This window comes from Benincasa hispida, chromosome 9, assembly GCF_009727055.1.
Source record: "Benincasa hispida cultivar B227 chromosome 9, ASM972705v1, whole genome shotgun sequence".
Classification (NCBI taxonomy): domain Eukaryota; kingdom Viridiplantae; phylum Streptophyta; class Magnoliopsida; order Cucurbitales; family Cucurbitaceae; genus Benincasa; species Benincasa hispida.
The window spans coordinates 62,946,470-62,971,660 of NC_052357.1; the positions used below are offsets into that span (position 1 = coordinate 62,946,470).

Here is a 25,191-nt window from a genome sequence, read left to right on the forward strand (position 1 = left end):
ACACCATTTGGGACTGAGTTCGATAAGGAAGTTCTAAATGTCTCCCCTAGTCCGATAATGTACCAAGGACCCATAACCCATGTATCTCATTCTCAAACTTGATATTCATCCTAGATAACTGATTAACAATACCTTAGAATGTATTCAAGTGATCTAACATGGGTGTTCCATCTTGATACTTCAATGCCATCATTTGTTTGATAAAAAAAAACATTTTATTATTACTAGTTTTAGGGGCATATAACGATTCAAGCTTGTTCCATATAGTCCGTGCATGAGTTTCTTCACCAATATGGTTTAGAAAATTATTTTCTACCCATAGTCTCATAATCCCACACACTTTCCTATGACATAATTCTCATTCTTTATCAATTTTATCATCAGGCTTCTGAAGATGCAAATCATTCGCATATAAAATATCTCCCATCTTTCTTTTCCAAACTTGATAATTTGACTCATTAAGGGTAACCATTTTAGTCGAACTAGTATCTATATTCAACCCAAGGTAAACCCAATTAACTTAACCAAGGCTCTGATACCACTTTGTTGGGATAAACACTAAATTTTTTGATAAATTATCCCACTATTGTGTGAATCTAATAGAATACTAATTAAATAATAATGCAATTTTAATGTGGAAAAATCCCCTCAATGTGAGGAGTAAAAAACCATGGATCGAAGTCAAATTCTCCACTGTAATCAATAATGAGTTACAACGAGTTCTCACTAGTCACAACTAGAGGCATACGCAGTAAATATCTCAAGTCTTGGCAACAAATAGCAACAGATTAAGAAGAATAAAATTAGAAACGTCTCACTTGAATTGACAACCAATTATCCACAGTATCTAACTGTAGGTAGCTCCAAACAAAATCTCTACCGTTCAGATTAAAGATCCTTGTATCAAGAACACACCGTCAAAATTTGAGCTCGATTGAACCACGGATCGATCCCCAAATAGCTGAAAAAGCCAGAATGCCAAAAACTCTAATTTTCTTCGGTCGTTTTAATCTCTCGGTTTGCAAAATCCATCACAAAACCGACAGCTGAATTGTTTTAAACATAAACCTAATAGCCCATGGGCCTTTATTGGGCTTTCACTAAGAAAGTGGAATAAACCCAATAAATAGGCCATGGGGGTGTGATCATTGGCCCAAGTTCGCCTCTTTCTTGATATAATTGTTTCTAAACTTCGCCAAATATCAATTATATCTCTTTAATTGAAAATCACCCATAACATCATCCATAAGTATTTGGTTTTTTCTTGAGAAATATTTGTTTCATTGAATTGCTGTCAATTGCTATACGTTGATGGGTATTATTAGAACTTCTTAGCTGTGTATTCGTTGGAGTTCGCAAGGGCTGAAATTCGCATGTGGATTTACAGGTACCCATTTGTTTGCTAATGATAAAAAATTACATCTATAAATTATTGAAATTTGTTCATATCGCTCATTAGACTTGGTTTCATAATTAAAAATCAATTTTTTTTCATTAAATTACAAATCTTATTTACCAAATTTACAATTTAACATATTTTTTTCAATTAGACTTGTTCAATTTTAGTATTTACACTTTTGAATATCTATTTTTAGTTCTATACTTTCAAAAATCCTAAATATTGTCCATCATTCAAAATTATTGTTAATTTTTTCATATGTTTTTATTATTTTTAGCTTTTTCACTATATATTTTGAAAACGTGTCTACATAAATTTTTTTTTTATGAAGGGTATTATTATTATTTAATCAATTTGGATAAAAGCAAGCTTTGAGTGACTAGTTTACAATTAATTGAAAGTATATAAATTAAAATCAGACATTAAGAATACATATATAAACTAAAATTAAACAATCTCAAAATACTAAGGTCATGTTTACCAAACCATAATGAAAATTGGTGTAATCGTAATGAAATTTCATTGATAGATCAATTATAATGAGCTTGAATCACAAATGTAATTGGATTGATTTTGATCACATTTAGGCCATGTTTATCAAACCGTAACGAAAAATGATGTAGTCATAATGAAATTTTATTGATGGACTAATTGTAACGAGTTTGAATCGCAAACGTGATTAGATTGATTTTGATCACATTTACTTAAAATTATGATTTTTTTTTTTAAAATTTACTATTACCGTTACTCCTACCTCTACCTCTAAAAGTCAAGTTGTAACAGTAACGATAACAGTAAATATGTCAATATTGATAATTTTTCAGTTGTAACAGTAACAATAATGGTAATCGTAACGATAACTATAGGGATAGCAGTAATGATATGACGTAATTTTCAGGTGTAATCAGATTGAATACTCTTTATTCATCAATCATATTGCATTATTTCATTACAGATTTGGATGTTAAACTCATGTGTCAGTACAAATGCATCACAAATAAACAGTAATAAAAGTAATCAAATGAGACCTATTTTTTATTCTTATTGATTTATTACATTTTTATGTGGAATAAATTTGTTACGAGGTTAAAATGATATTTTAACCTAATAATTATAATAATTAATAATTAACATGGACAAGAATGAAGGGGAGCAACATTGACAACATCGGTCTTATCCTAAATTGTCAATGGTGTTGAAATACCGACCGCATATAAATGTTACTGTCCTAGCCCATAGGAAAAAGAAAAAAAAAATCAAATAGTATATTGGATATTATTTTATATCCAAGGAAACTTCTTTATTTTTTACTTTTGTATTTGACTTGTTGCATTTTTATAATAGATTTGGTTGGATAATTATTTAGTTTTTTAAACTAAAACAAAATGCTATTCCTTAAAAGTATAAATTAATAATTTATAAAAATTTAAAGTTTAAATCAATATAATTATTAACTCACAATTTAAATTGATATTGTTATATTATAGGTGATATTGGACTTGACGAAATATGTCAAAAATTAAAAAGAGATTGGACTTAGGTTAAAATGAATAGTTTATAGCCAACTAATCATTGGGACAATCTGATTTAATTTTGACTTGTATATAATGAAAAATCCAACTCGTCTTAATCTTAGAAGAAAAAGGTAAACTCCTTATAAATACATTATCGTGATTTTATATGAGATAACTTAAACTTGAATTATAACTTAAACTTCTAACTTCTTCCTCGTTCTACAATTCTCCATCAAAGACTTTGGTATCATGGTCATTTTTCTTTGTTTCATAGGTCATTTTTTTCCTAAATTAAAAATTCACTGTCAATAGCATGTGGAGATCAAGTGAGTTTCTTTAGTCAGATTTTGCTATAAATAAATACAGTTCTAAAATTTAAAGGTATAAATTGATATTTATTAAAAAAAAGGAAAATGTTGTCCACATAAATAAAAAGTATGTAGTTATAGTTAAAAGACCATCTTACCAAAAATAGGGTGAAAAAAAAAGCAACATTTATGTCATACTATGAATTCTACCAAGAAATGTGTTCCAATTTGTTATTAATATCCTCTTTTTTATATGCTGTCCAACAAAGTTGTCCTTTTGTCCCCTAAAGGTACAAATTGAATTTAAACTCACATGCAACTGTTTGATTAACTCATTGAGAAAGAAAAAACTTTGTGTTATAATTTATTAACATTTAGCAATATGGTAAATAGTAGTAACATGTCCTAAATTAGGGAATTAGGTATATTATAATACTTGTCCCCCAACTAAATAAATAATGAATAAATTGAAATGTCGGTACATGATGGGTCTCGTGAATATTAATTTCTCCAAAGGTGGGAGATTCTCTCACATATGATAATTTTTCTAGTTTAACGATTAGAAGTTCAGGTCTAATTATAAATAATTTGAGATGGTAATTGGTAACCTGTTTCAGTGAACTATGCTAAAATTATCACATATATATTTTTTGCAATATGTAAAGTGAGAGAATTAAATTTCTAATTTCGATATTGATAGTACAAATATTATTTTGGCCAAACTACCACACTTATCTAATTAAAAAAACTGTTAAAAAAATATTTTGATCTCATTTCATTATTTCATTCATCTAATTTTAGTTAATATACTTTCAATAGATCTTTAATTTAGTTATCCAAAGTTTCTTTCAAAAAAAATAAAAAAAATAAAAATTGGTTAGGTAGTAATATTATTTTTTATGTGAGAAAAGAAATCATATAAATATAGGACAAATTATTTTTTTAGTGTGTGTTTTGAAGAATGCATATGGTTGGTTTCCGAGTTTTCAAAACATATAATTTTGGTCTCCTTGTTTTTTAGAATTGGTGGAATTAGTCATTAGTTTTCAAAATATACATTTTTAGTTATTGAAGAGTTCGTGCAACCTATTTAATTTTTTATTATTATTTTAAATTAAAAAAATAATTTTGAAAAAATTACACCCTCCCTAAAATTATATTTGTAGTTAAAGAATACATATAGTTCTATAAAATAATAATATACTTCAAGGACCTTTTAAACCTATTTTCAAGATCTTAGGACTAAAAAAGTACTTTTAAAAAATTTAGAGATCTAATGCACATATTTTAAACTTTTCGATAAACAAAATTACATGTTTTAAAACCAAAGACCAAGCACATATATTCTTTGAAACTACTCAAATGTAGTTTTACATAAATATATTTTTCCCATTTATAAAAAAAAATTATTTTAAATGGTAAAACTGTTCAAAATATTTATAAAATATAACAAAATTTTATAACTATCAATGATAGACGAACTGATAGAAGTCTATCAGTATCTATCATTATAGTTCTAAAATTTTGCTATATTTTTTAAATGTTTTGACTTGTTTTTTTTTATTTAAAAACAATTAAAAAAATGCTAGATACATTTTTTAAAAAATAAATTGAAATTAACTAACTACATGACTAATTTTAAATTTTATTAAAAATTACAAATATTAAATTTTGAAACGAAATTCAAAACAATAAGACTAAAAATGACATTTTAACCCAAAAATTTTGACGATGAGGTTAAATTAGGAGGAAAAGGACAAAGACAGTCAAATATATAAAAGTGATCAAGATTGACCAACGAAGTGCAGGCCGACGGTGATGGGTGAATAAGTAAAAGAAAAGATAAAAATTGGAAAATTACCGCCGAAATACCGTAAACCGTACGCGTCGTATGCATGATTATGCGTTTCTTCCGACACGCCCCTTCCACCTTCCATACAAATCTCTCCTTTTTCCATTTTACCAAATTCTTCATGCGCCGTTTAATAATTTTAAGGATAATTATTTGTTTTTTAAATTAAATCTATTTATCTATATATATATATATATATATATATATATATATATTTATCATGATTTACATATTTTTTTAAGTATAATAATTAAATTTTTAGATAAATTTAGAAAATGCAAACAACTTTTTGAAACTTATTTTTTTTAATTCTCAAAATTTGAGTTTGATTTTTTTAAATCATTGGTAAAAATTAGATAATAAACGAAGAAATTTGGGAGTGGAAATGATGTCTATAGACTTAATTTTAAAAAACAAAAGGTTACCAAATGGGGCATCTATTTTTGTTTTTAGTTTTGAAAATTAAGCTTGTAGACACTTTTCCACCCATAATTTTCTTTATTTGTTATCTATTTCTTACTAATGGTTTAAAAAAGCAAGCTAATTTTGAAAAATAAAAAAATAACTTTTAAATATTTATATTTCTAATTTTTTTAAGAATTTAATTAATGTATTTAAGAAATATGCAATTTATTATAAGTGGGGAGAAAACAAACTTAATTTTAAAAACAAAAAATAAAAAACAAAATGCCAAATAGCTTTTAAATTAAATATATATATATTTTTTTACAATAACACATATTAAGTAATAATTTAGTATTTTAATTTAAGTATGTGACAATTTATCTGTATTTTTTAAACTAAAATGTCCCAATATTAAAGTAAGATTTATTACCTATAAATATAAATATCAAATTTATATTTCAGATCCGTGATGGAAAAATGAACGGTCAGGATCGATTCTATTGCTCTCCAACTCCCCCCACCTAGATCCACCCGTTTCCCACTGCAAAACACCGACTCCGATAACATCGCTCCGAATCTCTCACTCTTTCTTCTCTCGACTCGCTTTTTCCCTCTCTTCTTCCTTTCTCTCTCATCTCCTTCCAGAACCTCCGTCAATTCCGCCGCCGTCGCGCCGATCTGAAGGATTTCGTTGCAGATCCAGGTTCTTCAGCCTCCAGTGCTGGTAAGCTTGATGATTTTGGTGGTTTTGTCGTTTGAAATAGTGTTGATTTCTTTCATTGGTTGATTTATGCTGGATTTAATCCATTTGTTGCGGTTTTGATATTTTTATAGCTGTGTGGACTGTTTACTGAGGAAGGGAAGTGAGGATCGAGTTCGAGAGGAAGCGGGGAGTTTGTTGAGGGTTTTGTTGAGATTGTCGAGATGGCGCCTAGTACGATTCGGAAGGCGATCGGGGCTGTGAAGGATCAGACGAGTATTGGAATTGCGAAAGTTGCGAGTAATATGGCGCCGGACCTTGAGGTGGCGATCGTGAAGGCGACGAGCCATGACGATGATCCGGCTAGTGAGAAGTACATCAGGGAGATTTTGAGTCTGACATCGTATTCTCGTGGATATGTGAGTGCGTGTGTTTCGGCGATTTCGAAGCGTTTGGCCAAGACGAGGGACTGGATTGTGGCGCTCAAGGCACTGATACTTGTGCATAGGTTGTTGAATGAAGGGGACCCGGTGTTTCAGGAGGAGATCTTGTATGCTACTAGAAGAGGTACGAGGCTGTTGAATATGTCTGACTTTAAGGATGAAGCTCATTCGAGCTCGTGGGATCACTCAGCGTTTGTTCGAACTTATGCATTCTACTTGGATCAACGGCTGGAATTGATGTTGTTTGAGAAGAAAGGTGGTAGTACAAGGGGAAATTCCCGTGGGGATGATAGATTTGATGGAAGAGATGACTTTAGATCTCCACCTCCGAGGCCCTACGATAACAGTTACGGTGAGTATAGGGGAGAAAGAGAGTATGGAAATTATGGTGGGATGAGGAGGTCGAGATCTTATGGTGATGTGGGAGAATCTGTGGGGAGGGACGGGCAGGGGCAGGGGCATAACAACAAGGGGCCGGTGACCCCGTTGAGGGAAATGGCGATTGAGAGAATTTTCGGGAAGATGGGACATTTGCAGAGACTGTTGGATAGATTCTTGTCATGTCGACCGACAGGGTTGGCGAAGAATAGTAGGATGATTTTGTATGCTTTGTACCCTCTAGTGAGGGAAAGTTTTCAATTGTATGCAGATATTTGTGAGGTTTTGGCTGTTTTGCTTGACAAATTCTTTGATATGGAGTATTCCGACTGTATGAAGGCATTTGATGCATATGGTAGTGCAGCCAAGCAGATTGATGAGCTAATTGCATTCTATAATTGGTGTAAAGATACGGGAGTTGCTAGGTCCTCTGAGTATCCAGAGGTGCAGAGAATCACTAGCAAGTTACTGGAGACATTGGAGGAGTTTTTGAGGGAAAGAGGGAAGAGACCAAAGAGTCCCGAGAGGGAGCCACCTCCACCCGCTCCTGAAGAGGAAGAACCAGTGCCTGATATGAATGAAATAAAAGCTCTTCCTCCACCTGAAAATTACACGCCACCTCCGCCCGAGCCCGAGCCCCAGCCTGCGCCCAAACCTCAACCACAAGTCACGGAAGACTTGGTCAATCTAAGAGATGATGGAGTTAGTGCAGATGATCAAGGTAATAAACTGGCATTGGCTCTGTTTGCCGGTCCAGTAGCGAATGGCGCAAATGGATCCTGGGAAGCTTTCCCTTCCGATGGACAGCCAGAAGTAACCTCTGCCTGGCAGACCCCAGCTGCCGAACCTGGCAAAGCCGATTGGGAGTTGGCTTTGGTTGAGACAGCAAGCAATCTATCAAGGCAGAAAGCAGCACTCGGTGGTGGACTGGACCCGTTGTTGCTAAATGGGATGTATGATCAAGGAATGGTTAGGCAGCACACTAGCACCGCACAGCTGAGCGGTGGAAGCGCTAGCAGTGTAGCATTGCCTGGCCCTGGGAATAGCAAAACTCCGATACTGGCTCTTCCAGCTCCAGATGGAACTGTCCAGACAGTGAATCAGGATCCTTTTGCCACATCGTTAAGCGTTCCAGCTCCTTCTTATGTGCAAATGGTGGAGATGGAGAAGAAACAGCATCTGCTGATGCAGGAACAGCAGTTATGGCAGCAGTATGCAAGAGATGGGATGCAGGGGCAGAGCAGTTTGAACAAAATCAGTAACCCTCCAGGTTACTACAATACAGGCATGGCACCAATGGCTCCGATGCCCTATGGAATGCCTCCGATGAACGGAATGGGCGGGTATTACTACGTTCCTCAATGAAATATATGCTTGCCTTTTACATATATATACTCTGTCAATCTTGTATTCTTAGTGTATTTCTTTGCCTAAATGATATAATTTTTGTTTCCTTCTGCTATTTGTGCGAGAAAAATGGTGTTGGAACTTTGTTTGACTATGGAAGCTGATATTGTTTTATGGATTTTGATAATGGAAGTCCCATAAATCCCTACTCTAATTGGATAAGTATCCAAAGTAATCCTGAACTCTCGATTTTAGTTCATTTTAGTCTTTATATTTTCAAGATGAGATTCACGTAATTTCAACTTTAACTCATTTTGGTCCTTATACTTTTATTTTTATCGTTTTAGAAAGTTATGAAAGGACTAGAATAGTATTAATTTTTAAATTTTCACTTTTCTCAACTTATTTGTCTTGTTTTTTACTTTTTACACTTTAAATGCCTTGAACTCTGTTGTAAATTTGTTTTGATCTTTCTTCCTGTTCCTAGTAATCAGGACAAATGATGCTCTAATCAATTGCCACTTGTCATCTGACTTGGATTTTCCAATTAAAAAGGCATGTTTCTAATCTATGAACTGCTTTATTTTGCAGTCAATATTCCTTACTGTAATTGGTTGTCTAATTTGCTTCCTTTCATTAGTTGACTAATTATTTATGTTAAATATGGCTCAAATGTTGCTGATTTGGCATCGACATCTCTGTCAAATGGTATTTGATCTGTTCTGTTTTCTTGCTTTATTTTATTCAGAATGACTTTATCATTTGAAATTCAATGTTTGGTAAATTCAAAAACAATCAACAGTGATGGGTTTCTTTAATAAAAATTTTGACCTTTTTAAGCTCTAATAATGAAAAAAATTATTTTAAATAACAAAACGGTTAAGAATATTTATAAATAATAACAAAATATCAGTCTACCGCAATAGATTAATATCTATGTCTATCATAATATAATATAGATAGATAGACACGTATAGTAATTGATTATAGTCAATTTTGTTATATTTGTGAATACTTTGATTATTTTTTCTATATTTAAAAAAAAAAAAAAAATCCTACGAGAATGTAGAGAGGAAAAAGAAAAAAAGCAAAAGAATCTAGCGGCAAACACGATGTTCATGTAAAGTCAATTCTGTCTTCACGAGCTGCCCATTGGCTAAAGCTATTAAAACTGAAAAAATAAAAAAACAAAAACAAAAAAAATCTGGTGCTCTGCTGTATTCAACAACACATACTGGGCCGGTACTTTGAGGGCCGGCCCAAAAGGAAAGTTCAGGCCCATTTTCCACTATCCCTAACTAGCCCGATTATTCAGCCCACCATTATTGGGCTTAAACGGAACCTGGTAACTGAATCTCTAATACGAAGTCCATAGTGCAAGATTTATATAGTTCAACTATATTCATTTTGGTAATGAGAACTTCTATTGATATTATCATTATTTTGGCTAATACAAAATTTGAAATTGTTGAATTTGTTCAATAAATTAATTCACAATGTTTTGATCATAGTGTTTTTCTTAAAATAAATAAATAAATAAATAAAAACCAAGCATGGTGTCTTTGTTATTTATGTGTTTTTTTGCATATATACTATTTTAGTTTACAACAATGCAAAAGAAAACTTGTGTTTTAAGCTTGTTGGATATCAAGCTTTTGTTGTTGAATTTGAAAATAAGGCCCTAAAATTCAATAATTTAGTATAGCAAAGTTACATTTTTTAACCATAGTACTCCAACTTTAAATTCAATGGCGACATGGTGTAGGGTGGGAAATCGTAGAAATATAAATCGTAGGTGTTCCTTCATTACAGAAAAATCAATCAATAACATTCCATAACCCGATGATCACTAGTCTCTCTTACTTTTAGGTCTTAATAATACTTTGGAATTGGATTAAAAATTATGTTTTTCCTATCAATGTGACATGCCATTTATCATACCTATCTGTTGCATGTTCATATTTTTATTAATCTTCACTTAACACATGGACAATAGTTTCAGAAACATAGACTTTCTAAACTAACACTTACTAAACCCTCTAACAAAAGTTTAAAATTTAATATTGTCATCCAAAAAAAAAAAAAAATCTCAAAAGTGAACCTTCTGATTGAGTAAACTAACGAGCAACGGAAAAAATCAGAATCAATAAGTACTCTGATTACATTTAATTTGAGCTTAAAATATGCATTGAAATGTGATTTCTGAAGAGAGTTTCTAAAACACAATACCTTTGATGAAAACACTTCAATTCTAGTTGAGATCCACGAATTGATGCTTCAATCCTTTAGTAGACTACCACATAGATCTTTTATACTATTATCTAACTTGAATCGTGTGGTGGAAACACTGAATTAAGTAGGATCTAAGTGAGATAGAGGAGGGTTTGCTTGGTTTTCACCTTTTGCAGAATTTCAACTAAAAACTAATTGCATGAAGAGGTAATTGAAGTTCAAAACTTCAATTTATAGATAAAGACCCAAACTAGTTGGCGTGGTTGATGCCACTTCAATTTTCATTGAAAATTAAAGTGGCATGAGGTGTTAACTTTAGTGGGAAATCCAAGATTGGGTTTTCCCACTTTCAATTTTAAATTTTCAATTAATTTTAATTAATCAAATTAAATTAAATCTAATTTTTCGAAAAAACAAATTTTAATTTTATAATTTTGAATTTTCAAAAATCTAAAATTCTAATTAATCAAAATATCAATTTTGAACAAATTTCAAAATTAAATAAAATTGAATAGTTAATTAAACTAATTTAAATTAATTTAATTTAATATCAATTATTAAATATTATATTTTACATCATCAAATATTTAAATCATTATTTAAATATTTTGAATTCTCCAATTTCGTTTAATTTTGACAAAAATTAAACGTTTCAATTGTATCAAATACAATTAATAGAAACCCTAATTGAATTCGAACACTTCAAATTCAAAATCCTAATTTCGAATCTCATTGTTTTAATTTTATTCAATTCACTTACGAACTAGTAGATGGACTTTATGGACTTAGAGATCATGGGCTCCAATGATTTGCAATTAATTGGTAAAACTCTTTCAATCGAACTAATCACCATTTGTTAACTACCAAGACACATCACTATAGCTTGATAGTTGCACTATTCTCACTGTAGATATATTTATGTCAATTTTAATCATACTCGGTAAGTCGGTCATTCTCAGGTCGTTCGTATTTATAGCTAGGTCAAAATTACCGTTTTACTCCTGTAATTACATCTTGCTCCTTAAACTCTCATTGATCCTTCATTGAACAATTGGTTTATAGTCCGATTCATAAACCATGACCCTCTTGATCAAGAGAGGGTGGGGCCCCTTTGTTCAAGACCAGGATTCCACGTTTAAGAGAACAACCTATTTGCTAACCCTAAATCGAGTAGGAGTGAATTCCATCCTCCAGAGCTAAGTCCCCAACTATTTATCCTGTCATATCCCAAAATGGGAGGCTTATTCAGTAGTGTTGTTGGATTATTCTCACCTATGTAGATCAAAGGATAATCTCATATAAACATGAGTTCATAGTTAGCTCATGATTAAGATCGAGTTATCCTATGTCATTTGAATTTGAAATAGTCAGTTTTAAAAGTAAACGGTCGTTATAAAGAAAAGTGACTTATTTTGTGGTCCGGTCTTATGCAAACTCATTGCATAGGATGCCCACACTCACATGTCTCCACATAAAATGATTTTGGGATCATATCATCTGTATCAGTATACAAAATGGGCCACATCCAATAGTGTCACTAAGATAAGGTACCCAATCTCATTCATATACTTATCGACCATTTTGGCTATATACTAAAAATTGATCATCTTTTATGCCACCACATAAAATTAAAGTATTCACATTATAGCATTTGATTCGTTTGTTGGATTTTTATAATAAAATGCAATATCAATAACAATTTATTGAATAAAATATTCGATAATAGTTTTATTGATAAATAGAATATGTTCAACAATATTTACGAATTACAAGTTTAGGACATTCCCAACACCTTTAACCTATTACTCACTACAAGTTTTAAAGAAAGATACAAAATTGAATTGGATTGGGTTGAAATGAGGTTGTTTGGACTAACTCGAAAAACTCGAATAGTCTCCAACCCAACCTAACTATCAAAATTTGGATCGAGTCGGATTGTTAAGTTGTTATTTTTTTTTCTTATTGATTTTATCTATAACAAATAACTAATAACTAAAATCTCATAAAACTCAAAGTTAAATTTTAAATACGCACGTTATTAATTACAAATTTTGAACAAAAAGACAAACATCATAACAATCTTAAAAGAAAAACATTGAAAATACACTCGTCCATAGTTAGTCAAACATTAAATAAAATAAAATCTATATATTTCTTCTTATTATATATGTAATTCGATTAACCAAATTGAAAAAAGATTTATTCAATCCAATAAAAATAAAATAAAATAACTGGATCCAACCTTTACATTTTAGGAATAAAGAGCCCTCCAAATATGATATTCCCTCTTTCCTTTGCTCATTTCAAGACTATGAATAGATTAAAAAAAAAAAAGAAGAAGGGAAAAGCAAATGACTTTTTGTGTTGGGGGGGAGGATGGGCACAGAGGCAAAGGCACAGACACACTGAGACATTACAGAGAGTGAAGCTTAAATGAGGGTTCTGACAGTGACAACACCCTTTCATTTCTCCCCCTTCTTCTCAACAGATAATGACTGATGACTCTTTGGGAAGTCAGCATGTGTCTTTGTGGGGGCACACCCTAAACCCTTCAAATCCTCCTCTCTTCCCAAATTAGGTCATTAAATCTCCTAACTAGTTCATATGATCTTCGATACCCTTATTTGATTTTATCAAGTCGTAGAGATTAAGAGTATATTTGAGGTGTTGTGTTGGTTATTATAGTCTATAGATTATATGATTGTTTGTATTTCGGATACATACTAATTTAGTCTAGCTTACAATAGTTTGTGTTTAAAGTGCACACTATCCGAATAATAAATAGTAAACATTGTGACAAGGAGAATGAAATAGTAATTATGTAGTTAATTGTAGATTATAATGGTTGGAAACATTGGAGCAAGGACTATCCTTAAGACTATAATAACCACTACTGGCTAAGTAACTACTCTTTTGTAGTCTCTAATTAGTTATGATTAATACTATTTCAAAACCCCAATTTTCTACCATTTTTACTATTTTATGTTCATAAATTTTTTTATTATTTCCTACCGTATTTACTATTTATTTCTCAAACTAAAATAGTTTACACCTCAAACACATACTATTATAACTCAAACTAAAATGATCCAACCCCAAATACAAACTATAATAACTATTTTTTCACCTTAAACGTTTCCAACTGTTTTAATCGAAATCCTAAATATATAGTGACCTATAATAGCTCACTCCATCTACTTGAAATTTACGATAAATTCTAAAATATAGAGATTAAATTCTAATATTTTCTAAATGATAGGGACAAGATTTGCCATTTAACATTTTTTTTCTCTCTCATTCTCCCAATGTACGTTCAGACTCCCCCTCCCCCCGTTTTATTTGGCCATGATTCTCCATTTCTCCCTTTTCTCACACTCCATTGCCACACATTTTGGAGGTTGTTAGTGTGAGGATGCCCCCAAGAACAGGGTGTCGGCCATTTGAGTGTGTGAGGAGAGCTTGGCATAGTGAAAGACATCAACCCATTAGAGGTTCTCTCATTCAAGAGATTTTCAGGTTCCTTCTTCTTCTAAACCCTTTTCTTGTTTTGGCTATGGAATCTGTTTTTTTTTTTTTGGGTGGAATGTTTGATTTTTGAGTGTTGTCTGTTTAGGGTTGTTAGTGAAGTTCATTGCTGTGCTACAAAGAAGAATAAGGAGTGGCAAGAGAAGCTTCCCATTGTTGTTCTTAAAGCTGAAGAGATTTTGTATTCTAAAGCTGACTCTGAGGTTCTCTCTTTTCCTTCTTTTTTTGTTTTGTTTTATTTTTTTTAACCCTTTATCAAAGTTTCTACTGTGTTTTTTGTTATATGGTCATTTTCTGTACCTGAATGAGACCTATTTTGTTGTTGGGTGTATCTCTGTTGTGTTCTGTTTTTTTATCCTCAATTTAAAAAAATTACTTTAGTCCATATTGGCAAAGCTTTTATAAAATAAAATCTTGTTAAATTATAAAAAATAACCTTGAATGTTTCCAAAATACTTCTATACTTTCAAAAAGTTGCAGTATTAACCTTGATCCTTCATTAAGGTTTCTAATCTATCCTGAGGGTATTAATCCTTTAGTATTTAAGTAAAAAATGTTTAGGTCACCATCACATCCTTCTAAGTCTCAGTTTTCGTTCGAAATTCTGAAAACTTACTGCTATATGTGTAGTTTTGAAGCACTTATAACAGCTGAAGAGTAATATCGCAACCTTTGGAAGAATAGGTGTACTAGTAAAGTTGGGGTAATTACAATTGATAGCATTTTTAGGAATAACAATCAAGTGTATAATATCATTTTAAAAAAATTGCAAATATAGTCAAGTCTATCAACGATAGACTTTTATCGTTGATAGACTCCCAAGTCTATCAGTGATAGATACTCTTACCAGTGATATGGTCTATCACTGAGACTCCTACTAATAATATGGTCTATCACTGATAGATTATTTAACTTTGGTCATATTTGTAATTTTTTTACATTATGTTATATCTGCTAATAATTTAGGTTTAATGTCTATATTTGCAACTGTCCCTTTTTTTTTATATATATAATTTAGTGAATGAAATCCTAATATTGGTACTTTATTGTCTCTAATAAGTAGATAAAATAGTTTTTTATGCAAAGTGAGCAAATAAAACAGAAACATTTGAATGTTTAAGGTCCAAACTGAACTAGCAATTAAAGTTCACAGATTATGATAAACTCACATTGTTCATCTATACATTTGCACAGGCTGAATACATGGATATTACTACACTATGGGCCCGAATAAATGAAGCGATTAATATGATAATTCGGCTTGATAAGGATGCCGAAACTGGGGAGTTTCTTCATCCTTGTATTGAAGGTGCCTCTGCAAAATTTAATTTGTTACCATATTTTGTATGAGACCAACGTTTGTATGTATGTCATTAAGAACTAAATGGTCAAAAAGGTAACAAAGAGAAGTTAAAGATCATAGTTTCGAACTATCGTCACCACTTATCGTCTCAATGTTGTAGAATAGAACATTTACTTCTTGGGAATAGTCAATATCACTGTCGAGTAAGATGTTTCATAGAATAGTTCGAAATGTACGTGTGACACCTAAAGTTACCAATATGTAGGTAGTTTGTGTTCGATATCGAGAATATATGATTTTATTGCAATGTTGGGTTAGTCTGTGAAACGGTTATCTTGCAAGATTCGTTTAGATGATGGTAGACTAAGATCATTTTTTCCTAGGATCATTTGAGACATGTAAGTTGGTCGAGATGCCTACGGTTACCAAAATCTTGGCTGTGTTGTTATTGAAAATCTATGATTTTGTGCAATATTAGGTAGTATATGAAACTTAGCTTGAAATTGTATAACTGAGGATGAAAATGGCTGTTTTATTTGTAAATGTTTTGTTATAAGTCCTAATCTTTTGTTAAAAAACAATTGCCCTCTTCAGCTGCTCTCTATTTGGGCTGCACGCCGAGAAGATCGTCGAAGAGTAACCGAGGTAGTAATCTGAGGGGCTACCTTAATTCCTGCACTCCACAGGTCTTAGACACATCACCTCACTACACCAACTCCATTAGGCCAACTGTTTTGAGTTCACAACACTTCTCATCTTGTCCAAATTTGTCAAAGCAGACGAGAAATGTATCGAAAGCCCAACCGAAAAACCAAAACCATGTTGGTGTTCATAGCACAAACCCGACTTCAACTGTGTATAAGAATATTTGGCCATTGATCGGTAGGCAACCGCTCCTAACAGAGACCGTTGCTGGATGGAACATGTTTTCTTTGTGTCCATTGTATCATGGAAGCAATCAATGCGTATCCGGTATCGAAATCCAACCAATGCCCCTCCACAGCAATCCAATTTTCTCTGGTCCAGCTCCGTTTAAGTACTTCCATTCCAATGATGTGATTCCTGCAAGAAACAACAGAATTGATTTAGTAAATAGTACTCTTCACAAGCAACAGAAAACAACTTGTGATCTATCGTTGCGGTTGGGCCCTCTTTCCATTCCACACTCGAGCATCAACAACGGTCAATCCAAGACGATCAATGACATTGGTGCTATCGCCTCTCAAAGGCAAATCACGAGTTCCTCGGGTCGCTCGTCCCAACTAGACAAAACGTTTGCTTTCTTCCCTCTCCATGGTACATATGGTGCATTAGATTCCCATTAGTGAGGGAGCAGAGCTTCTAAATCAATTTAGATGATAGAAAGCATTTACTTGTATGATCAATGTCTTTCTGTTGTTGGATTCAATTTACTCGTGATGTTCTTGCGTTGTTGTTAGTAGCAAGATGATAGGACATTAGCCTTGTATCGTTTAAGTTATCGCTATAATCGAGCTATGTAGATGCAGTGTAATATCTTGTTTTATTTAATAAGGCATTGAGATAGTAACAAAAGCCATTTGAATCATGTGAATATCTTCATGTGGAAGGTTGACAATCTGCATCATCCTCTTCTTTATTATATATGTTTGGTAAAAGTTTGTTCAAGTGTTAACACCAATGACTTCAATTAAGATAATGAGATCTTTGGCTTTAAACCTCACTTATAGTGAGGTTGGGGGGCTTAAACTTTCAAGTACATAAATAGTTTTGAATATCCATTAAATACAATCGATCTAATTTGATGCAGATTTAGATGTTAAGTATAAATTTGAGCTCCAAACAAATAATATGAAGCTCATTGTTCTACCGTAAAAAAAAAAAAAAAACTTAATTTCATGCATTTATCAACACGATTGACATTTTACAAATGGAAAAGCTTCAAGTTAATATAAGGATAAACTTCACTATCAATATAAGACAATATGCTTTCTTTATCTTATTATGTATCCATGACAATAACTTTTTTAACTTGTTTTCTTTAGTTATTCAGGTAACGCTCACGAATTTAGGTAGTTTAGTAAATTTTTCTTTAAAAAATAACGACCATTATTGATTTTCTCATCAATATGTTTATAAAAATGTTTGAAATCCATTGTAACCCTTTTTTGATTGGTTTGAAACATAGGACTATTTTTATAAGAAAGTTGATTGAGTATTGTTTTCTTCAAAGATTATTCCAAAAGCTAAAGTCATTGTATGGTTTATGGACACCCTTTCCAAGTCTTAAAGCAAGTGACTTTTGTACTTTATTTTTGCTCATTATTCAAACCAAATTAAAGGTCATTTTTATAGTTGAAATTTCAAATTTTGGTTGCCATTATGGAATAGTTTCTAACATCATTTTGAACAAAATCAATTGCTCATTAAAAAAAAAAAAAAAATCCAAACTTTCACACTTAAAAAACGTATCTTTTTGTTTAGTGCAACGATTACTAATTGTGAGATCGAACTATCAACTTTTGAAATAGTAATTAGTGTCTTATCCACTAAACTATTTTCAAATTGACTTGAAAACTTATCTATCCAAGAAACTATTTATAATGTACATTTGTAAAGTCTTATGAAATCTAGTTAATTTTCAATCACATGTCAATTTATTGATGAAATTTTTAATTCACTTTAATCTATTTTTTATGTACCAATTGTTGATAGAAAATTTTGTTTATTATTTTTTTTTTTCTTGTTGGTCTCAATTATCATTTTTGGGATGCTTTACTTTGCTCTTCTTTTTGGTATTCCCATGCAATTTGACATTAAATATGTATGCAAGCACAAGGAAGACAAAATTACTTAAACTTTTAAAACTATCACATGCTTGCTTTCTAAGTTTATGACACATTTGTTCTTTTCCCTCTATTTCTCATTTGGTTCCTTAGAAGTTATACCTCTATCACTATTTGATTTTGGTTTTATACTTTTTAAAATTAGTGTTTTTAAAAATCAACCCAAATTTAAAAACTGTAACAATAAACAACTGTAAGAATATTTAGAGAAAAAATGAGACTTCACTTTTTAGTTTTAACTTTTTCTCATCTTCTCGATTTTATAAAGTCTCTCTTTTTTTAGAACAACATGGGTGAAGGATTGAAACTCGAAAAGGACAAAACACATGTCAATTCCACTGAGCTGGGCTCACTTTAACTGCTTAGTTTTTTTATACAACATAAAAAAGAAGGATTCTACTATTTCACTACCTTGACCTTGAACTCATAATTTTTTAAAAAATTATTTGTGCATTATTTATTAATTATTTTTTATTAAAAAAACATCAATCTTTAAAGCTTTAAAGAACTGTTTAGAGGTTAAGTTGGTTATTGTAATCAATGGATTATAATAGTTTGTGTTTGGAGTGTGACTATTTTAGTCTGAATTATAATAATCTATGTTTGAGTGCAAACTATTTTAACTTGGATTACAAATGAAGAGTGGGAGAATGATTATAAAATAGCAAGTATATCAGACAATGAGGATTTTTAAATAGTTTTACTACAATTAATTGTGAGAAATAAATTATAGGACAATGATTAATCCAACCCTTCTCTCTCTCTCTCTCTCTCTTTTTTTTCCTTCATATAGTAAAAATAAATTTTTAAACTTTTTTTTTAAAAAAATTTGTCATATGACATGTTTTTATTGGATACAGGGTTGCACCCAAATTTTTTTTTTCGTTATAATAATCGGGAACTTTAACTGTTATAATAGGAGACCCAAATATTATGTGGACCAACTCCACTCAAGATAAATTGAAGGCCTAAGCGCTCCTTATATACTACTAGATGCAATTCATTATTTTATATAATATAAAACTAACTATTATTTTTTAATTCACGAGAAATGAAGTCTTCTTAGATAACTAGCGGCATAAATAATGTACCTCTAACTTTGCTATCTTTTTGATGATTACTAAAGATTACAACAGCTAGACGACAAATGAATAAATTTTCATTACTAAAGATTACAACAATTAGACAACAAAAGAATAAATTTTCACGATGAAAAGAGTAAACTGAAATGTTGACATTTATATAAGTAACACATAAATTTAATTTTGAACCATATAATATAATTGTCCTATTGTAAAAGGAAGATGAAAGAAATACTTTTGAAACATAAATGTAAGTCCAAGTAAAATGCTAGAAGGTTTGAAAAAGATTCTACAAGGGATTTGCTGTTTTGCCTTTGGCCTTTTCCTTTGGAATCAATTGAAAATTATCAACATTTTTTTTTTGATATTGAAAATTATTTACATTTGGAGGAAGAAGCATAGAAAAATTCAATGTGCAATTATTTAAAGAAAAAAAAATCAACTTGGTTAAATAAAATAAATGAGAAAATGTGCTTAGTTGAACTTGGAGTCAACAAACCAATAAGATTGAAACATGTGGGGATCAATTTTTTTTAGAAAATATAAAACAAAGTTGCATTTATTTATTAGCTAGAAAAAGAAATATGCAAGAACCTATCACCTCCCCCACTACTACTATCTTTCATGTTACACCCTTTCCATTTAATTAAATTATCCCATTATACATTATTCATTTTAATATATATTTTTTTAATTAGAATTAACCATAAAATTGTAACAATAGCTCAATTAAAATATTGCTAATGTTAAATATGCTTGCAAGGAAAAAGAGTCCTACTTTTAAAATTCAACATATGAAAAGCTACCTACATTACAAAATTTTCAACCAAAGTTAGGGCAAAGATTTTTATAACTTTTCTAGAAAAAGATGAATATTTAGGAATATTCAAATTTTCAAAATTTAGACCATTGAATATAATTAAAGATGGTTTAATAGTACCTAAAACTTTATTATAGGAGTGAAAGTTCTATCGACTTTGATGCTAATAAAGAACCAAACACCCCGATCGATTTTAAAAAAAAAAATCAAATGTCCAATAAAAAATAAAACAAATCAATTAGTTTTTATTTTTTGCTTTTGTTTTGAATTGTCTTTTTCTTTAAATAAAATGTGGGACTATTTCTTATTTATATAGATTGAAATTAGACATTTTTATTTTTTTCTCAATCCGATACTTTAAAGATATACACACCCTTAAGTTCGATTTGGTTTTGATGGGGAGTTTCAATTAAAAAAAAAAATCTCATCCATTAATTTTTTGTTTTTCCTAAATACCAGCAAAGTGTCCAATTTTATACTAAGAAACAAACCGAATAGTAAATCAATTTGGTTTTGTTTGATTTTTTGATTTTCTACCTTTTTTTTTCACTCCTACTTTCTTCATCCCAATTTAAACAAAAAAAAAAAAAAAAAAAAAAAAAAAAAAAAAAAAAAAAAAAAAAAAAAAAAAAAAAAAAAAAAAAAGAACAAACAAAAATGATTGATAGTTCAATTTTCACTCTACCATTAATTTTTATTAGTTCAACAATCATAGAGTGAGAATCCAACCGTCAATATTCTATAGGTATCTTATCTACCTCCTATTGAATTGAATTATACTTGAATTTGAAAGGAAAAAAAAACTTGAATTTGCAACACTAAATCTCAAAACTTTCCAAATTCATAAAGTGGGGTGTCATCACTTTGGATTGTAGCTCAAAGAAAATTAAAAGAAAAAAAACCCAAATTCAGAAATTGACAATTTATGATCCCAACACCAAGTTTTACATTATAAAATATTGAAGTTTTGAATCTTTTTTGGGATCTCTCAAGAGATGAAGAAGAAGAAGAAGAAGAAGAAAGAAGAAAGAAGAAAAATAAAGAACGAAAGCGAAGCAAAAGTCATTAAATATTATCACTGACGAACGCCATATGAACACTTTGCTCATCTTTTCTTTGGTGGGTAAAAAGAAAATGGCGGTATCTCTAAGAACATAGAGACAGGACAAGCAATTTCTACCCAACAATCCTTATTTTTCTCTTCTTTTCAGACCAACATTGAAGAACAACCAGCGACAGCCCCTCTTTTTCCTCGTACAACCTCGAGCTTTGGTCCTTTTCCCACCATTTTCAGAGGTCAGTTTCATTATTACCTCTGTTTTCTTCTTCCCCAAGCATTGATTTGATCAGACCCCATTGAAGTTCAATGTTCTCTTGTTCTTCCATGGATTTTCAATTTTGAGGTCCTAGGGAAGTTTGGGTTGGTTTTACCTCTTGCAATCTGGCTTTAGAAACTTCTACTTTTCTTTAACCCTATGGATATGTGAAGTATATTGATATTGGGTTTTTTTTTTGGTGCTGTTGTAATATGATATTTACCACTGAGAGGTCTGTTTTTGTGTTGTTTTTTTCTTATTTGATTAATTTCCCCAACTGGGTTGGAGTTTGATTCTGAAAATTTTGTGATGGGTGCTTCAAATTTTGGTGGTTTCATCTGTTTGTTGGCTTGGTTGTCTTTGTTTATTTTGATTCAATGTGAAGTATGCTTTGCAAGTACTAGGAGTTTTGGGAAAATCTCTCCAGGGTTTCAAGGATCTCAAATGAGATGGATTGATAACAATGGCTTGTTTCTTATGTCAAATAATTCTACATTTGGATTTGGGTTTGTGACTACTCAAGATGTCACAATGTTTTTACTGGCTGTCATCCACACAGACAGCTTAAGAGTAGTTTGGTCTGCAAACAGGGCCTTCCCTGTTGCTAACTCTGATGAGTTTACATTTGATGAGAAGGGAAATGCAATGTTGAAGAAAGGTTCTGTTGTGGTTTGGTCTACAAATTCAAGTGACAAAGGGGTTTCTTCCTTGGAGTTGCAAGACTCGGGAAATTTGGTTTTACGAGCGAACGACAGCGATAATGGAATAGTTTGGCAGAGTTTTAGTCATCCAACTGATACTCTTTTATCAGGGCAGGATTTTGTTGAAGGAATGAGACTTGTGAGTGATCTTAGTAATAATAACATTAGCTATTACCTTGAAATGAAGTCTGGTGATATGACACTCTTAGCAGGTTTTCAATCCCCACAGCCTTACTGGTCTATGGCTAAGGAGAATCGTAAAACCGTTAATAAAAATGGCGGGGCAGTCTTCTCGGCGACTCTTGATGTGAACTCTTGGAAGTTTTATGATCGAAGCAAAGTCTTGCTCTGGCAATTCATCTTCTCGAATATAGCCAATGAAAATGCAACTTGGATAGCAGTTTTAGGAGATGATGGTTTTGTGTCTTTTTATAATCTTCAAGTTTCTGGTGCGGCTTCAACTACTAAGATACCTGAAGACTCTTGTAGCACACCGGAACCGTGTGGCCCATATTTTATATGTTATAGTGGGAACCGATGCCAATGTCCTTCAGTTCTTAGCACCAAACCGAATTGTCAACATGGGATTGTCTCTCCTTGTGATCAATCAAATGGAAGTATTGAGCTTGTAAATGCAGGGACTGGGGTAAAATATTTTGCACTTGGATTCCTACCATCCACTTCGACTGATTTAAATGGTTGCAAAACCTCTTGCATGAGCAACTGTTCTTGCCGTGCATTGTTCTTTGAAAGCCGAACGGGGAACTGCTTCTTGTTGGATGACGTTGGTAGCTTTCAAAACTCCAATGAGGACTCTGACTTTGTTTCATACATCAAGGTCTTGAAGAATGGAGGCAGCGGTGACAACAACGGAGGGAGTAAAAATGGTGGAATGAACTCTCATATTGTTGCGATCATCATTGTTTTTACCGTGTTCGTCATTTGTGGTCTAGTTTATTTGGCATTTTGTTACTACAGGAAAAAGAGAAAACTACCGGGAACTCTTCAAGAGACTTCCGAGGATGATAACTTCTTGGATGGTTTAACAGGGGCGCCTATTCGTTATAGCTACGACGATCTTCAAACTGCAACCAATAATTTCTCTATGAAACTTGGTCAAGGAGGATTTGGCTCAGTATATCAAGGAGTTCTACCTGATGGAACTCGGGTTGCTGTGAAGAAATTGGAAGCAATTGGTCAAGGGAAGAAGGAGTTTCGAGCTGAAGTGAGCATAATTGGTAGTATCCATCATGTTCACTTGGTCAGGCTCAAGGGCTATTGTGCTGAAGGATCACACAAGCTTCTTGCTTATGAATACATGGGAAATGGTTCTTTGGACAAATGGATATTTAGGAAGAATAAAGAAGATTTTTTGTTAGATTGGAATACAAGATTCAATATTGCGTTAGGAACAGCTAAGGGGCTAGCTTACCTCCATGAAGATTGTGATGTAAAGATTATTCACTGTGACATCAAACCCGAAAATGTGCTTCTGGACGACAAATTCCTTGCAAAAGTATCAGACTTTGGCCTTGCAAAGCTAATGACACATGAGCAGAGCCATGTTTTTACGACACTAAGAGGAACTCGAGGGTATCTTGCTCCAGAGTGGATCACAAACTACGCCATTTCAGAGAAGAGTGACGTGTATAGCTACGGTATGGTATTGCTCGAGATAATTGGGGGAAGAAAAAACTTTGACTCAACAGAAACTTCGGAAAAATGCCACTTCCCATCTTATGCTTTTAAAATGATGGAAGAAGGAAGACTTGAAAACATCCTTGACTCAAATCTGGTCATAAAAAATGGTGATGAGAGAGTTTTTACAGCCATTAAAGTTGCACTGTGGTGCATACAAGAAGATATGCATCTCAGGCCACCAATGACTAGAGTAGTCCAAATGCTCGAAGGCCTTTGTGCCGTTCCTCCGCCTCCAACTTCCTCCCCTCTCGGTTCTCGCCTATTTTCAAGTTTCTTCAAATCAATCAGTGAGGGAGGAACCTCTTCTGGGCCATCGGACTGCAACAGCGATGCGTATCTTTCAGCTGTGAAGCTCTCCGGGCCAAGATGATGACAACTCTTGGAAAGATTTCGGCATATAATTCATTCACAGATGAGTTCTCTTATACTTCCTACACAGCATCATATTCTTGTAAATTAGTTTCTGTTCTCAACAACTTTTGAAATACTAGAAAAGTGAATAGTTTTTGCTGTTTGTTATGTATATTTAGATTGCTGTTTTTTTTTTTTTTTTTAATTATAGAAAATTGGTTATGCAAATAGCTTCTTCTTTTCTTCTTCTTCCTTTTTTTTTCTCAATACAAAATCTGTCTCTGCTGCTTCTTTTTTATTTTGTAACCTCATCAAAATGAGTGATGAAACTCCTTCAAATCTCCATAACTCTAAAACTTCATCATTGTGAACTGCCTTATCTTTCATATCGTCGATGTTATCATTGTCGTTGTCATCATCGTCTTTCACATCATAATATGATAGGGAAAGGGGAAAGAGAGATGAAAATTTGGGTAAAAATTGAAGTGATAGATTGGGAGGAAAAAAACATGAATGTGTGGACTGAAAAATGTAAAAATATAGACAAGAAGCATTTGGAATAAAGGGTTTTGAACAATGATGTGTGTCCAAAAATGTAAGCTCATGGGTCACTTAGTCCTTGAAATCCCCATTTTTTTTCTCTTTTTCTTTTTCCTTTTATATCCTCATTCCTCTGTCCTTTTATCCATTGTAATTCCAAGTATCTTATCTCCCAGGCCCTTCACTTGTTCATGTGAGAAAACTTTCGAACCAAAAACTATGTATGTACCGTTCGATAACCATTTTATATTTAGTTTTTTATTTTTGAAAATTAATTCTATTTTCTCCTTATTTCTTACGATGATTTACATATTTCCTAAATATAATTGTTGAATTCTTAGTTAAATTTCAAAAATAAAAACAAACTTTTAAAAACTAGTTTTTTTAGTTTTCAAATTTTGGTTTGATTTTCTAATTCATTGGTAAACAGTAAATAACAAATGAAGAAA

At 32.0% G+C, this 25,191-nt stretch overlaps 3 protein-coding genes across 4 annotated transcripts; all 3 read left to right on the top strand.

The window, feature by feature from the left end:
- Positions 1–6,006: 6,006 nt before the first annotated feature.
- Positions 6,007–8,560, top strand: LOC120085898 (putative clathrin assembly protein At2g25430). The gene is made up of 2 exons (XM_039042171.1): positions 6,007–6,202; positions 6,313–8,560. Exon 2 carries the CDS (start codon positions 6,403–6,405, stop codon positions 8,362–8,364), a length of 1,962 nt encoding a protein of 653 aa, XP_038898099.1. The 5' UTR covers positions 6,007–6,202; positions 6,313–6,402; the 3' UTR covers positions 8,365–8,560.
- Positions 8,561–13,864: 5,304 nt separating this feature from the next.
- Positions 13,865–17,020, top strand: LOC120086684. Its single transcript, XM_039043446.1, has 4 exons — positions 13,865–14,094; positions 14,192–14,306; positions 15,298–15,412; positions 16,001–17,020. The coding sequence occupies exons 1-4, from the start codon at positions 13,991–13,993 to the stop codon at positions 16,729–16,731; spliced, it is 1,065 nt and encodes a 354-aa protein (XP_038899374.1). The 5' UTR covers positions 13,865–13,990; the 3' UTR covers positions 16,732–17,020.
- Positions 17,021–20,964: 3,944 nt separating this feature from the next.
- Positions 20,965–24,426, top strand: LOC120087150 (G-type lectin S-receptor-like serine/threonine-protein kinase SD2-5). Of its 2 annotated transcripts, XM_039044051.1 has the most exons (2): positions 20,966–21,429; positions 22,086–24,426. In XM_039044051.1, the coding sequence occupies exon 2, from the start codon at positions 22,095–22,097 to the stop codon at positions 24,219–24,221; it is 2,127 nt and encodes a 708-aa protein (XP_038899979.1). In that variant the 5' UTR covers positions 20,966–21,429; positions 22,086–22,094; the 3' UTR covers positions 24,222–24,426. The 2 variants fall into 2 exon arrangements, with proteins under 2 accessions (XP_038899978.1, XP_038899979.1); XM_039044050.1 differs by having other exon boundaries at positions 20,965–24,426.
- The last annotated feature ends 765 nt before the right edge of the window (positions 24,427–25,191 follow it).

Coding starts and splice junctions, on each gene's coding strand:
- LOC120085898 (XM_039042171.1), top strand. CDS start 6,403: ATGGCGCCTAGTACGATTCGGAAGGCGATCGGGGCTGTGAAGGATCAG.
- LOC120086684 (XM_039043446.1), top strand. CDS start 13,991: ATGCCCCCAAGAACAGGGTGTCGGCCATTTGAGTGTGTGAGGAGAGCT. Junction 14,095..14,191: donor CTCATTCAAGAGATTTTCAG/GTTCCTTCTTCT, acceptor TTGTCTGTTTAG/GGTTGTTAGTGAAGTTCATT. Junction 15,413..16,000: donor TCTTCATCCTTGTATTGAAG/GTGCCTCTGCAA, acceptor TGCCCTCTTCAG/CTGCTCTCTATTTGGGCTGC.
- LOC120087150 (XM_039044050.1), top strand. CDS start 21,759: ATGGGTGCTTCAAATTTTGGTGGTTTCATCTGTTTGTTGGCTTGGTTG.